This window comes from Schistocerca americana, chromosome 7 (genome assembly GCF_021461395.2).
Source record: "Schistocerca americana isolate TAMUIC-IGC-003095 chromosome 7, iqSchAmer2.1, whole genome shotgun sequence".
NCBI lineage: Eukaryota > Metazoa > Arthropoda > Insecta > Orthoptera > Acrididae > Schistocerca > Schistocerca americana.
Genome location: NC_060125.1, coordinates 341,597,988 through 341,614,467, shown reverse-complemented (window position 1 = coordinate 341,614,467; position 16,480 = coordinate 341,597,988). Strand labels below are relative to the sequence as shown.

Here is a 16,480-nt window from a genome sequence, read left to right as displayed (position 1 = left end):
AAACAAATCAAGAAATGGGGAATTGCTATAAATCCAAAAGAAAATTAAAAATACCAATACCCAAAAAGGGAAATAAGAGTAATCCAATTACAGGCCCATATCACTAATTTCGATTTGCAGTAGGGTTTTGGAACATATAATGTGTTCAAACTTTATGAATTGCCTTGCAGAAAGTGATTTTTTGACACATAGTCAGCACAGATTCAGAAAATATCATTCTTGTTAAACACAATTAGCTCTTTATACTCATGAAGTAATGAATGCTATCGACAGGTGATGTCAAATTGATTCCATATTTTTAGATTTACAGAAAACTTCCAACACCATGCCTAACAAGCATCTTCTAATGAAACTGCATGCCTATGGAATATTGCCTCAGTTGTGTGACTGGATTAGTGATTTCCTATCAGAAAAGTCACAGTTTGTAGTAACAGACAGAAAGTCATTGAGTGAAACAGAAGTAATATCCAGCATTCCCCAAGGAAGTGTTATAGTCCTTGTATTGTTCCTGATCTATATTAATGACATAGGAGACAATCTGAGTAGCCCGCTTAAATTGGTTGCAGACGATGCTGTCATTTACCATCTTGTAAAGTCATCAGATGACCAAAATGATTTGCAAAATGACTTAGATAACATATCTGTATGGCGAAAAAAATGGCAATTGACCCTGAATAAAGAAAAGTGTGAAGTTATCCACATGAGTACTAAAAGAAATCCGCTACATTTCGATTACGCGGTAAGTCGCACAAATCTGAAGGCTGTAAATTCTACTAAATACTTAGGGATTACAATTACAAACAACCTAAATTGGAATAATCATATAGATATTGTTGTGGGTAGAGCAAACCAAAGACTGCAATTCATTGGCAGAGCATGTAGAAGATGCAACAGGTCTACTAAAGAGACTGCTTACACCATGCTTGTCCGCCCTATTCTAGAGTATTGCTGTGTGGTGTGGGATCCGCATCAGGTAGGACTGACAGATGACATTGAAAAAGTCCAAAGAAGAACAGCTCTTTTTGTTTCACCATGAAATAGGGGAGATAGTGCCACAGATGTGAATTTGATTGGCAATCATTAAAACAAAGGTGTTTTTCTTTGCAACGGGATCTTCACATGATATTTAAATCACCAGTTTTCTCCTCCGATTGCGAAAATATTCTGTTGGCACCCACTTACATAGAGATAAATGATCATCATGATAAAATAAAAGGTATCAAAGCTTGCATAGATAAATTTAAGTCCTCACTTTTCCCTGCACACCATTCGAGAGTCGAATGGTAGAGACAGCCTGCAGGTACTTCACTGAACCCTCTGCCAGGCACTTTATTGTGAATAGCAGAGTAATCACGTAGATGTTGATCATTTAGTAGATGTAGGAATCACTACTGTGTGCCATATGAATCAATTTTGGGTCTACAGGGAAGTAAGACAGGAATGCAGAAGCAGGGACAGGTCACCTAGTTGCAGGCAAGAGTAGCTGGATTTTCCACTTGTTGGAAAATGGGTTGGAGAGGTAAGCTAGAGATGGCCAGCCAAGAAAATACTATACAAGACTACAGAGGGTACATAATATGTGAAAGAATGCAGGACAGATAGTCTAATATGTATGTGGACATTTAAATGTAATTAACAAAAGAAGTAAAACAAGTACATAGCTGATGGTGACTAAAGGTAGGAAATACTAAAAAGGAAATTACATGTTCACCATGTAACTACTACATGGCATAATGCAAGAGTCATCATAAAAGTAAATTCAAATGCATAGTGAGTAAGGAACATAAATAGCAGTAACAATATTATTTATTGTATATGAAAGGGAAATGGATAGTTTATAGTTAGATATAGGGGGAATTAGTGAAGTTTGGTGGCAAGCAGAAAAAGACTTCTGGTCAGGTGAATACAGGGTTATAAATATAAAATCAAATAGGGTTAAGTCAGCAGTAAGTTTAATAATGAATAAAAAAAAAAGGGTAAGTGACTATGAACAGCATAGTGAACGCAATACAGTAGCCAAGATAGACACAAAGCCCATGCCTACCACAGTAGTACAAGTTCATATGCCAACTAGCTCTGCAGATGAAGAGATTGAAGAAATGTATGATGAGATGAAAGGAATTATTAAGATAGTGAAGGGAGACGAAAATTTAATAGTTATGGGTGACTGGAATTCAATAGTAGGAAGAGGAGGAAAAGTAGTAGGTGAATATGAAATGGGGGTAATGAATGAAAGAGGAAGTCACCTGGTAGAATTTTGCACAGAGAATAACTTAATCATAGCTAACACTTGGTTTAAGAATCAAGAAAGAAGGTCGTATACATGGAAGAGGCCTGGAGACACTGGTAGGTTTCAGACAGATTATATAATAGTAAGACAGAGATTTAGGAAACAGGTTTTAAACTGTAAGACATTTCCAGGGGCAGATGTGGACTCTGACCACAATCTATTGGTTATGAACTGTAGATTAAAAATGAAACTGCAAAAAGGTAGGAATTCAAGAAGATGGGACCCAGACAAACTGAAAGAACCAGAGGTTGTAGAAAGTTTCAGAGAGAGCATTAGGGAATGATTGACAAAAACGGGGGAAAGAAATACAGTAGAAGAAGAGTGGGTAGCTTTGAGAGATGAAATAGGGAAGGCAGCAGAGGATCAATTAGTTAAAAAGATGAGGGCTAGTAGAAAACCTTGGGTAACAGTAGAGATATTAAAATTTAACTGATGAAAGGAGATAATATAAAATTGCAGTAAATGAAGCAGGCAAAAAGGAATACAAACGTCTCAAAAATGAGATCAAAAGGAAGTGCAAAATGGCTAAGCAGGGATGGCTAGAGGACAAATGTAAGGATGTACAGTCACATATCTCTAGGGTATGATAGACACTGCTTACAGGAAAATTAAAGAGATCTTTGGAGAAATCAGAACCACCTGTATGAATATCAAGAGCTCAGATGGAAAACCAGTCCTAAGCAAAGAAGAGAAAGTAGAAAGGTGATAGGAGTATATAGAGGGTCTATACAAGGGCAATGTATTTGAGGGCAATACTATGGAAATGAAAGAGGTCATAGATGAATATGAAATGGGAGATATGATACTGCATGAATAATTTGACAGAGCACTGTATGAACTAAATCAAAACAAGTCCCCAGGTGTAGACAACATTCCATTAGAACTATTGATAGCCTTGAGAGAGCCAGCTCTGACAAAACTCTGCTATCTGGTGAGCAAGATATATGAGACAGGTGAAATACCCTCAGACTTCAAGAAGAATATAATGATTCCAGTCCCAAAAAAAAGCAGGTGTTGACAGTTGTGACAATTACCGAACTATCAGTTTAATAAGTCATGGCTGTAAAATACTAATAAAATTCATTGCAAATGAATGGGAAAACTGGTAGAAGCCGACCTCGGGGAAGATCAGTTTGGAGTATATTGAAATGTTGGCACACATGAGGCAATACTAACCCTACAAATTATATTAGAAGCTAGATTAAGAAAAGGCAAACCTACATTTCTAGTATTTGTAGACTTAGAGAAAGCTTTTGACAATGTTGACTGGAATATTCTCTTTCAAATTCTGAAGGTGGCAGGTGTCAAATACAGGAAGTGAAAGGCTATTTACAATTTGTACAGAAACCAGATGGCAGTTATAAGAGTCGAGGGGCATGAAAGGGAAGCAGTGGTTTGGAAGGGAGTGATACAGGGTTGTAGTCTACTCTTGATGGTATTCAACCTGTAAATTGAGCAAGCAGTAAAGGAAACAATAGAAAAAATTGGAGTAGGAATTAAAATCCATGGAGAAGAAATAAAAACTTTGAGGTTTGCCAATGACATTGTAATTCTGTTGGAGACAGCAAAGGACATGGAAGATCAGTTGAACGGAATAGACAGTGTCTTGAAAGGATGATATAAGATGAATATCAACAAAAGCAAAATGAGGATTATGGAATGTAGTATAATTAAATCAGGTGATGCTGAGGGAATTAGATTAGAAAATGAGACACTTAAATTAGTAAATGAGTTCTGCTATTTGGGGAGCATAATAACTGATTATGGTCAAAGTAGAGATGATATAAAATGTAGACTTGCAATGCCAAGGAAAGAGTTTCTGAAGAAGAGAAATTTGTTAATATCGAGTATAGATGTAAGCGTCAGGAAATCTTTTCTGAAAGTATTTGTGTGGAGTGTAGCCACGGATGGAAGTGAAACATGGACAATAGATAGTTTAGACAAGAAGAGAATAGAAGCTTTTGATATGTGGTGCTACAGATGGATGCTGAAGATTAGATGGGTAGATCATGTAACTAACGAGGAAGTACTGAACAGAATTCAAGAGAAGAGGAATTTGTGGCACAACTTGACTAGAAGAAGTGATTAGTTGGTAGGACATGGATTGTAAAAATCATAGAGGAAGACCAAGAGATGAATACAAGTAGCAGAGTCAGAGAGATGTAGGTTGCAGTAGTTACTTGGGGATGAGGAAGCTTGCACAGGATAGAGTAGCATTGAGAGCTGTATCAAACCAGTCTCTGGATTGACGACAAAAACAACAACAACAACAACATGAAAGAGTACATATTAAAGAGCAAATTGAACTGCAGGCCTGGCCAGGTTGGTGGCACTGTTGTGTATATACCTGAGAAACAGGGAGGGAGGTGAGGGGGATGGGCTGATACTAACAGGCCACACATTCAGTATTGTTACAAGTGTAGCCTTATCACATGCTTTACAGCACTGCTGATAGGACCTGCTTTCATATACATGTGTGGTGATGCACATGCTATCACAGTAAAAATACTTTTACATCACAATATCCTTGAACCAGTTGTCACAGAGGACATCAAAAGAACAGCAGAATGGATTTTCCTTGGCTCAAGATTACATTAAGAATGCTGAAGAATCCAGTACAATGGAAAGTAAGGCTATTCTCACTAGCAAGTTATTCGTACTAAAGATATTTCAGAAGGATTGTGGCCAAATGCTTCCACAGATATGATTTCAATTTTCTGGGACTTCAGATTTAGTGCTTATTCACACAGAAATCAGTCTTAGAAGCTGAAAGACAAACAAATGATGAAGCCCATAATTCTCAACTGTCACAATCAAAAAGAAAATACTGAAATAAGATGAAAGGAAACTATATCTTGTGTATAATTATGAATATAATGACCTCACTGTAAATGAATTTTGGAGATTAACAGAGTCAGCTACTGATTCTTATACTATGTCTAGTTTCAAACCAAAAAGCACATATTTAAGATAGATTTGTATAAAGATGAAAATACCAAGCATTATCAATCAACTTGTGCTGCTATTTGGTTGCAGTCAAAGGTAGCATCTACCGGACAGTACTTAACTCTTAACATGAAACAAACAGATCAATCAGATAATGCAGCTTGGCACAAACTTCATAAAAATAAATGAACATTTTAATCTCTGCAGCTGCACTTACCCATCACCAGATGCAACAAAAAATCATGAGGCTAACTAGTAAGAAGCTATAACTACCACCTGTGATGCACAAAATAGAAAGTCAAATTACAAGGAAGCTGGTACAGTCATTTCCAGAATTAGTACACATTTCCATGAAAAGTGATGAAAAAACTAATTGAGGAATATGGAATGGATGTACCATAAATAATTATTTCACATTAACTGGCATCAAAAACAAACTGACTATGATGATAGGACTGACTATGAAAGATAGCACAGTGAATTAAAATGTAATGAGTTACAAACACATGAAGATTACTCAAATGTTGTTGGTAAAGAAGCTAATTTGGTTAACAAGAATTCTGTATGATGAAATATATGTACTGTGTCAGTTTAAGGAACTCATGACTTTAAGAAGTGATGGTTTTCAGCCAAGTTAAATGAATGCGTAAGTTCCAAATATTTTCAGGTCACTAACATCATTTCGTAGGCCTTCTGAGAGTATTCTTATGCCATGTACCAAACAGTTACATCATCTAAGTACCACTGATTCAGTCTTTATCTTGTGGTTGTAAAGCATAGTTTTCCTCTAGATACCATGTATCACGAAGCGTGGCATTGCACAAACCCCTGTGATTTTATACAAAGTATCAGGTCAAAAATTATTCTCTCATTAAGTGTGAATTGATGGGTGTGTGGAGGGAGGAAGAATTAGAAAATCTCCATAAATCAGTCTGTGTGTTTGAAAAGTCTCACTTCCATACAAATAACATTACAACACTAAAAATGAAGATAATATAACTTCTATGAATTGTGCTTTAAAGCACAACCATTTTTCTGTTTCAAAATATGTCTGACACCTATTTATAGAAATTCATGTTTACTTGTGGCAGAAATCAGCAGCATGAACATAGAATCTTGAGAGGTTTCCATGATCAGGTGGTGTAGCACAGAAGAAGATACTCTGGCAAAGATTATAACGTCCCTCCTTGCAGAAGTTGCAAGTCCGACAAGGCACACCAGGTTCAATGGCAACACGATCACCTGTCAATGGCAACAGAACATTACTAAATGCTTATTATGATCTTATCACTGTCATGCAGTTGTCATTAATGACTGAAATTATGTAAATTGCAATTAACTATATGACAAGAATACACACACACCTAATTAAAATATGTTTGCACAACAAAACTCTTAATAATGTAAAACACATGTAGGAATACAAACCCCTTTTCAAATTCTTTACTCCAGGCCCCAACTTTTCAACAACTCCAGATGCTTCATGACCAATGATCATTGGTTGTTTCACAATAAAGTTGCCAATGTGACCTTTTGTTAGATAATGCACATCAGAGCCACATATGCTCACACAACCCATACGTAGAAGTACCTCTGGGAAAAAAAAGGAACACATTTTAGTAACTGTTTCCCTTACTGCTGTTTATTCAGCATCTATCATGAAAGCAAACTGTCACAAAATATTAAATTAAGAAGTGAATGACTGAAACATCAATCTATAAAGTCTTTTTCAGAGCAGTTTGAAAGCATGTGTAGGTTTCATTTAACTTTACAGAACTGCATAGTGTTCGAAGATGATGCACAGTACATTTTACTGGAACCAAGACTAAAAAATCATTAGAAAACTTTTGGAACATTGTGCACAAATTTTCAGAGTAAAAGAGGCTATTAGATAAAAATAATGCATTCTCCCCCTCCACCATTCCCCAAATATGTTTGATATTAATTTTGACATCTACAAGGCTGCCTAGAAAAACATAGTTGAGGAAGGGAAGTGGAAACGTTTTTGAGGATGATGTAGCATGTTGTTCTGAGGGTTGCGATATTGGGAGAGAGGGGGAGGCTAGCAACGGAGTATGTACAGGTAGCAATGTTTTACTATCCATGTTGTAATGGTGAAGTTGGTAGTACACCTTAGCTGTAAAGGCCTTCAGACAAGAATATCATATACTGCCATTCACTTTTGTTCTTTCTGAAAGTGCTATAAGCCAGTGATGCATAATTTTTGAGCCACTAAATGAATGAATGAAATTTTATTGTCGTTTAGCTATTACAGAAATTGACAAAGTCAAGTTACATATATACAAGTTATACAGCATATATCCATGGGTTGAAGATCAATATGTTTTCCATAAAATACAATATTTATAATCAAATAATATGAAAACATTGCATCTTAAATTACTCAGTTAAAGAATTTATGCTGTTCTCTCCCAACTGGTACCACTATGATATTTCACAGTCATAAAATTCCTTAAGTGAGTAGCAAGGATTTGCAGCTAACCAACTGAATAATTTGTCTTTAAATAAATCAAATGGAGCTTCCACACATTCTAGTGGCAGTTTGTTAAACATCTTCATACCCACCACTTCGTAGCTGTTCAATGACTTGGATAATCTGTAGTAACGTATGTCAAGATGGCTACTATTACTGGTCCCATGAGAGTGTACATCTCTTCTACCCTGGTATTCTGATAGGTTGCTCTTTATATGCAGTAGGGCAGTGTAAATATACATGTTTGTTACAGTTAATATTTTTAAGTTGATAAACAGTGATTTGCAGTGGGCCAGTTTATCACTGTTTGTGATAATTCGAATTACTTTCTTCAGAAGTACCAAAATGTCCTGCTCCTTCATCAAGGTTAGGTGGTTGATGCAGCCCCTTAGGGAAATAGCGGAAAGGTCAGGGAAGAAGGCCAGTGTTCACTCTGTCTGCTTGCCGGGTGGTCTCATCCAAGATGTGGAGGAGGCCCTACCGGCGGTGATAGAGAGCACTGGATGCACCCGACTGCAAATTGTTGCTCATGTCGGCACCAATGACTCCTGCCGTCTGGGTTCAGAGGTCATCCTCAGTTCGTACAGGCGGTTGGAGGAATTGGTGAAGGTGGAAAGCCTTGCTCGCGGGGTGGAATCAGAGGTAACTATTTGTAGTATCGTTCCCAGAACCAATCGCGGTCCTCTGGTTTGGAAGGCTTAAACCAGAGGCTCAGATGATTCTGCGAAGATCTGGGGTGCAAATTTCTCGACCTCTGCTATCGGGTGGAGAAATGTAAGGTCCCCCTAAATAGATCAGGCATGCACTACACGCCGGAAGTGGCTACAAGAGTAGTGGAGTACATGTGGAGTGCACATGGGGGTTTTTTAGGTTAGAGAATTCCCTCCCTAGGCCCGACAAGACGCCTCCTGAGACGCGGCAAGGTAGGAGTAAGCAAAATGCAACAGGGAATAACAATATTAATGTGCTAATAGTAAACTGCAGGAGCGTCTGTAGAAAGGTCCCAGAACTGCTCTTATTAATAAACGGTCACAATGCCCATATAGTACTAGGGACAGAAAGTTGGCTGAAACCAGACGTAAACAGTAATGAAATCCTAAACTCAGATTGGAATGTATACCGCAGAGGCAGGCTGTACAGCGAAGGGGGAGGCATGTTCATAGCCATAAGAAGTGCAATAGTATCGAAGGAAATTGACGGAGATCCGAAATGTGAAATGATTTGGGTGAATGTCACGGTTAAAGCAGGCTCAGACATGATAATTGGATGTCTCTATAGGCCCCCTGGCTCAGCAGTTGTTGTGGCTGAGCACTTGAAGGATAATTTGGAAAATATTTCGAGTAGATTTCCCCACCATGTTATAGTTCTGGGTGGAGATTTTAATTTGCCGGATATAGACTGGGAGACTCAAACGTTCATAACGGGTGGCAGGGACAAAGAATCCAGTGAAATTTTTTTACGTGCTTTATCTGAAAACTACCTTGAGCGGTTAAACAGAGAACCGACTCGTGGGGATAACATATAAGACCTTCTGGTGACAAACAGACCCGAACTATTTGAAACAGTTAACGCAGAACAGGGAATCAGCGATCATAAAGTGGTTACTGCATCGATGATTTCAGCCGTAAATAGAAATATTAAAAAAGGTAGGAAGATTTTTCTGTTTAGCAAAAGTGACAAAAAGCAGATTACAGAGTACCTGACGGCTCAACACAAAAGTTTTGTCTCAAGTACAGATAGTGTTGAGGATCAGTGGACAAAGTTCAGAACCATCGTACAATATGCGATAGATGAGTATGTGCCAAGCAAGATCATAAGAGATGGAAAAGAGCCACTGTGGTACAACAACTGAGTTAGAAAACTGCTGCAGAAGCAAAGGGAACTTCACAGCAAACATAAACATAGCCAAAGCCTTGCAGACAAACAAAAATTACGCGAAGCAAAATGTAGTGTGAGGAGGGCTATGTGAGAGGCGTTCAATGAATTCGAAAGTAAAGTTCTATGTACTGACTTGGCAGAAAATCCTAATAAATTTTGGTCTTATGTCAAAGCGGTAGGTGGATCAGAACAAAATGTCCAGACACTCTGTGACCAAAATGGTACTGAAACAGAGGATGACAGACTAAAGGCCGAAATACTAAATGTCTTTCTCCAAAGCTGTTTCACAGAGGAAGACTGCACTGTAGTTCCTTATCTAGATTGTCGCACAGATGACAAAATGGTAGATATTGAAATAGATGACAGAGGGATAGAGAAACAATTAAAATCGCTCAAAAGAGGAAAGGCCGCTGGACCTGATGGGATACCAGTTCGATTTTACACAGAGTACGCGAAGGAACTTGCCCCTCTTCTTGCAGCGGTGTACCGTAGGTCTCTAGAATAGCGTAGCGTTCCAAAGGATTGGAAAAGGGCACAGGTCATCCCTGTTTTCAAGAAGGGACGTTGAACAGATGTGCAGAACCTATATATCTAACGTCGATCAGTTGTAGAATTTTGGAACACTTATTATGTTCGAGTATAATGACTTTTCTGGAGACTAGAAATCTACTCTGTAGGAATCAGCATGGGTTATGAAAAAGACGGTCGTGTGAAACCCAGTTTGCGGTATTCGTCCACGAGACTCAGAGGGCCATAGACACGGGTTCACAGGTAGATGCCGTGTTTCTTGACTTCCGCAAGGCGTTCGATACAGTTCCCCACAGTCGTTTAATGAACAAAGTAAGAGCATATGGACTATCAGACCAATTGTGTGATTGGATTGAGGAGTTCCTAGATAACAGAACGCAGCATGTCATTCTCAAAGGACAGAAGTCTTCCGAAGTAAGAGTGATTTCAGGCGTGCCGCAGGGGAGTGTCATAGGACTGTTGCTATTCACAATATACATAAATGATTTGGTGGATGACATCAGAAGTTCACTGAGGCTTTTTGATCGAGAGGTTGTAACAATGGAAAATTGTACTGAAATGCATGAGGATCTGCAGCGAATTGACGCATGGTGCAGGGAATGGCAATTGAGTCTCAATGTAGACAAGTGTAATGTGCTGCGAATACATAGAAAGAAAGATCCCTTATCATTTAGCTACAAAATAGCAGGTCAGCAACTGGAAGCAGTTAATTCCATAAATTATCTGGGAATATGCATTAGGAGTGATTTAAAATGGAATGATCGTATAAAGTTGATCGTCGGTAAAGCAGATGCCAGACAGATTCCTTGGAAGAAACCTAAGGAAATGCAATCTGAAAACAAAGGAAGTAGGTTACAGTAAGCTTGTTCACCCACTGCTTGAATACTGCTCAGCAGTGTGGGATCCGTACCAGATAGGGTTGATAGAAGAGATAAAGAAGATCCAACGGAGAGCAGCGCGCTTCATTACAAGATCATTTAGTAATCACGAAAGCGCGCGCTTCATTACAAGATCATTTAGTAATCACGAAAGCATTATGGAGATGATAGATAAACTCCAATGGAAGACTCTGCAGGAGAGACGCTCAGTAGCTCGGTACGGACTTTTGTTAAAGTTTCGAAAACATACCTTCACCGAAGAGTCAAGCAGTATATTGCCCCCTCCTATGTATATCTCACGAAGAGACCATGAGGATAAAATCAGAGAGATTAAGCCCACACAGAGGCATACCGACAATCCTTCTTTCCACAAACAATACGAGACTGGAATAGAAGGTAGAACCGATAGAGGTACTCAGGGTACCCTCCGCCACACACCGTCAGGTGGCTTGTGGAGTATGGATGTAGATGAAGATGTAGAAGGTGTGAGCTATTGTCCTGTATGAAAAGCCCATAAGATATAATGCTTTGAAAAAAAGCAAAGTAGGCCAATCTTACATACATGGTTTTTTAAATTCCTTAACAAATACACCGCTCTAGACAGCCTTGCTCTAATGTCTTTAATTTGTGGCTCTCAAGTCAATTTACTATCTATAACAATACCTAAGAGCTTAACACTGTCCATGAAGTCTGCTCCTGGCAGATCTCTTAAACTAAATACAATCTTCTCTTGGCTAGTTGAGCAGTATGCCATGGATTCTTATCCCTGTGTCTATTACTGTTACTTTTAGGGTTAACTTTACATTTGTATTGAGGGCAGTTGGTCTCAAATATATTTAAGAAAGAGTGAAAAAGTCTATTGAACAATGTATTGGCAGAGCCTTGGGCATTATTGTTAAACTTATGTGACCAGTCATAATTACTGAGTGAGACCATGAAATTAGACAATTTTTCTTGTGTTATTGGTCTTGTGATGACTATTTTAGGCTCTTTAAACTCCTTATAGTCCATATTAGGCCTATCTGTACCTATTTTTACTCAAACTGAGTCATGGTCTGAGAAATAGAAGACAGCTACATCTGAAGACAGTAACTATCTATTGGCATTTGTAAGTATGTTGTCGAGACAAGTGGATTGTCTTGTGGGTTTGCAGTTTTTAAAAATGAAGTTGAATTGTCGTAACAGGTTTTTAAATTCATTTACAGTGTGCATGTCTTTGTTTACATCAAATGTAGCACTGATGTCACCACCAATCACTATACTATATTTCTTGCACTGAGGACTAAGGAAGAAATTTAGTAAAGTCACAAGTTTTTCTAAAAATACTAGTGCACTTCCATCTGGTGACCTATAAAGAGATACAATAGCAATTTTTAAATGATCCAGATATACACCTGTGGCTTCAAAATGTATCTCACTGCACAGATATCCTAGAACTAGTTCATTACTACAATTTATTAGTTCTTTCTTAATGTAAGTTGATACACCCCTGTGGATACACTGCTCTCTGCTAAAGCTGTTTGCTAAGTGGAAATCATCTAGTACCTGAAAAGAAATCTCATTTGCTTTACACCAGTGCTCACTTAAGCATAATGCATCAAGTAAGTTCTCATTTGCAAATTCATTTAAAATTACATGTTTTCTACTTATACTTTCAATACTGAGATAACCTATCTCGAGAGACAAAGTTAGTGAGTAATTTTGTTTATGGGGGCAATCATCATTACTGCTATATTTCTCTCTAGTGTTACCGACATTTATTATATTATTCTTATCTTTAATCTGGTCATCTAGTGTGAATGTGGGCAAACCTGTTTGTCTCAGCCCTTCTTTGCTACCTCTAAAAAAGAGTTTTCCCTAAATCTAAGTAGTATTGACTCAGAGCTATCAATTTTTTCTATGCCTAACTCATTGGCCCCCCCCCCCCCCCCCCCCCATGAACCATGGACCTTGCCGTTGGTGGTGAGGCTTGCGTGCCTCAGCGATACAGATGGCCGTACCGTAGGTGCAACCACAATGGAGGGGTATCTGTTGAGAGGCCAGACAAACATGTGGTTCCTGAAGAGGGGCAGCAGCCTTTTCAGTAGTTGCAGGGGCAACAGTCTGGATGATTGACTGATCTGGCCTTGTAACATTAACCAAAACGGCCTTGCTGTGCTGGTACTGCAAACGGCTGAAAGCAAGGGGAAACTACAGCCGTAATTTTTCCCGTGGACATGCAGCTTTACTGTATGATTAAATGATGATGGCGTCCTCTTGGGTAAAATATTCCGGAGGTAAAATAGTCCCCCATTAGGATCTCTGGGCGGGGACTACTCAAGAGAACATCATTATCAGGAGAAAGAAAACTGGCATTCTACGGATCGGAGTGTGGAATGTCAGATCCCTTAATCGGGCAGGTAGGTTAGAAAATTTAAAAAGGGAAATGGATAGGTTAAAGTTAGATATAGTGGGAATTAGTGAAGTTCGGTGGCAGGAGGAACAAGACTTTTGGTCAGACGAATACAGGGTTATAAATACAAAATCAAATAGGGGTAATGCAGGAGTAGGTTTAATAATGAATAAAAAAATAGGAGTGCGGGTAAGCTACTACAAACAGCATAGTGAACGCATTATTGTGGCCAAGATAGACACAAAGCCCATGCCTACTACAGTAGTACAAGTTTATATGCCAACTAGCTCTGCAGATGATGAAGAAATAGATGAAATGTATGATGAGATAAAAGAAATTATTCAGGTAGTGAAGGGAGACGAAAATTTAATAGTCATGGGTGACTGGAATTCGTCAGTAGGAAAAGGGAGAGAAGGAAACATAGTAGGTGAATATGGATTGGGGGGAAGGAATGAGAGAGGAAGCCGCCTTGTAGAATTTTGCACAGAGCATAACTTAATCATAGCTAACACTTGGTTCAAGAATCATAAAAGAAGATTGTAGACCTGGAAGAATCCTGGAGATACTAAAAGGTATCAGATAGATTATATAATGGTAAGACAGAGATTTAGGAACCAGGTTTTAAATTGTAAGACATTTCCTGGGGCAGATGTGGATTCTGACCACAATCTATTGGTTATGAACTGCAGATTGAAACTGAAGAAACTGCAAAAAGGTGGGAATTTAAAGAGATGGGACCTGGATAAACTGAAAGAACGAGAGGTTGTAGAGAGTTTCAGGGAGAGCATAAGGGAACAATGACAGGAATGGGGGAAAGAAATACAGTAGAAGAAGAATGGGTAGCTCTGAGGGATGAAGTAGTGAAGGCAGCAGACGATCAAGTAGGTAAAAAGACGAGGGCTAGTAGAAATCCTTGGGTAACAGAAGAAATATTGAATTTAATTGATGAAAGGAGAAAATATAAAAATGCAGTAAATGAAGCAGGCAAAAAGGAATACAAACGTCTCAAAAATGATATTGACAGGAAGTGCAAAATGGCTAAGCAGGGATGGCTAGAGGACAAATGTAAGGATGTAGAGGCTTGTCTCACTAGGGGTAAGATAGATACTGCCTACAGGAAAATTAAAGAGACCTTTGGAGAGAAGAGAACCACTTGTATGAATATCAAGAGCTCAGATGGCAACCCAGTTCTAAGCAAAGAAGGGAAGGCAGAAAGGTGGAAGGAGTATATAGAGGGTTTATACAAGGGCGATGTACTTGAGGACAATATTATGGAAATGGAAGAGGATGTAGATGAAGACGAAATGGGAGATAAGATACTGCGTGAAGAATTTGACAGAGCACTGAAAGACCTGAGTCGAAACAAGGCCCCCAGAGTAGACAACATTCCATTAGAACTACTGATGGCCTCGGGAGAGCCAGTCATGACAAAACTCTACCATCTGGTGAGCACGATATATGAGACAGGCGAAATACCCTCAGACTTCAAGAAGAATATAATAATTGCAATCCCAAAGAAAGCAGGTGTTGACAGATGTGAAAATTACCGAACTATTAGTTTAATAAGTCACAGCTGCAAAATACTAACGCGAATTCTTTACAGATGAATGGAAAAACTGGTAGAAGCCGACCTCGGGGAAGATCAGTTTGGATTCCGTAGAAATGTTGGAACATGTGAGGCAATACTGACCTTATGACTTATCTTAGAAGAAAGATTAAGAAAAGGCAAACCTACGTTTCTAGCATTTGTAGACTTAGAGAAAGCTTTTGACAATGTTAACTGGAATACTCTCTTTCAAATTCTGAAGGTGGCAGGGGTAAAATATAGGGAGCGAAAGGCTATTTACAATTTGTACAGAAACCAGATGGCAGTTATAAGAGTCGAGGGGCATGAAAGGGAAGCAGTGGTTGGGAAAGGACATCTGTATATTGAGCAAGCAGTAAAGGAAGCAAAAGAAAAATTCGGAGTAGGTATTAAAATTCATGGAGAAGAAATAAAAACTTTGAGGTTCGCCGATGACATTGTAATTCTGTCAGAGACAGCAAAGGACTTGGAAGAGCAGTTGAACGGAATGGATAGTGTCTTGAAAGGAGGATATAGCAAAACGAGGATAATGGAATGTAGTCAAATTAAGTTGGGTGATGCTGAGGGAATTAGATTAGGAAATGAGACGCTTAAAGTAGTAAAGGAGTTTTGCTATTTAGGGAGTAAAATAACCGATGATGGTCGAAGTAGAGAGGATATAAAATGTAGACTGGCAATGGCAAGGAAAGCGTTTCTGAAGAAGAGAAATTTGTTAAATTTTTATTTCATTACTCACATACTTCTTTCCGAGTTGATTCAGATGGAGACCATGAGCAGTGTGGAATCTTGTACTTAGTTATATTTACAAAACAGACATTTTTAAAGTATTTACAAATTTTCTTCATTTCTTCATTTACTATTCTCACTTCAGCATTAACACAAGATCAGGATGGAAGATCATGCCAACATTGTATTGAAAAGGTGAAGATTTTTGTATTTTGTAGTTCTTGCAGTTTCTTCTTTAATGATAACAAGAAGTCTTTTCCTTCATTTCTTACTATGTCATTTGATCCAGCCAGAAAAATTGCCAGTTCCATAGCTTCTGCTGATGAAGAACCTGCTACAACATCTTTAAATTTTGCACTAGGTTTTATTGTGGCTGAGATATTGTGGCTTGAATTGTTCTCAACTATATCCCTCAATTTCTTTCCTTGACTGTCTGCATATAAATGTATTTTCACAGGCCTAGGTCTGCATTTGCGGCTTGCTTTCTTGGGGTTTTCGGTTTCATTACTTATATTGACTGCTATCGCCAACACAAGAAAGAACTAAGTAATAATGCTAAAATCAGCTAGACCCAGGAAAAATTGGTTATGTATGGTAGGAGTTATAAGATGCATGTACAAACAGCATAGTACTGTATATAACTTAATAACAGGAATTTATAAGGGCTGTCCCAAAAGTACCCAACCTAAGAAAGAAAAGACAAAAATTTTGTAAAAAAAAAATCTTTATTTCTCTACAAAGACTCCATTCAGCCCAATACAGT

The 16,480-nt window shown here is 38.4% G+C and overlaps 1 protein-coding gene across 1 annotated transcript in view; it reads right to left on the bottom strand.

The window, feature by feature from the left end:
- Positions 1 to 16,480, bottom strand: part of LOC124621776 (sorbitol dehydrogenase-like) — an 83,647-nt gene that overhangs the window by 24,192 nt on the left and 42,975 nt on the right. Inside the window, exons 3-4 of the mRNA XM_047147212.1 lie at positions 6,665 to 6,829; positions 6,319 to 6,478 (exon numbers count right to left, since the gene is read on the bottom strand). Of these exons, the coding sequence (XP_047003168.1) occupies positions 6,319 to 6,478; positions 6,665 to 6,829 (325 nt within the window). The remainder of the gene's footprint in view (positions 1 to 6,318; positions 6,479 to 6,664; positions 6,830 to 16,480) is intronic.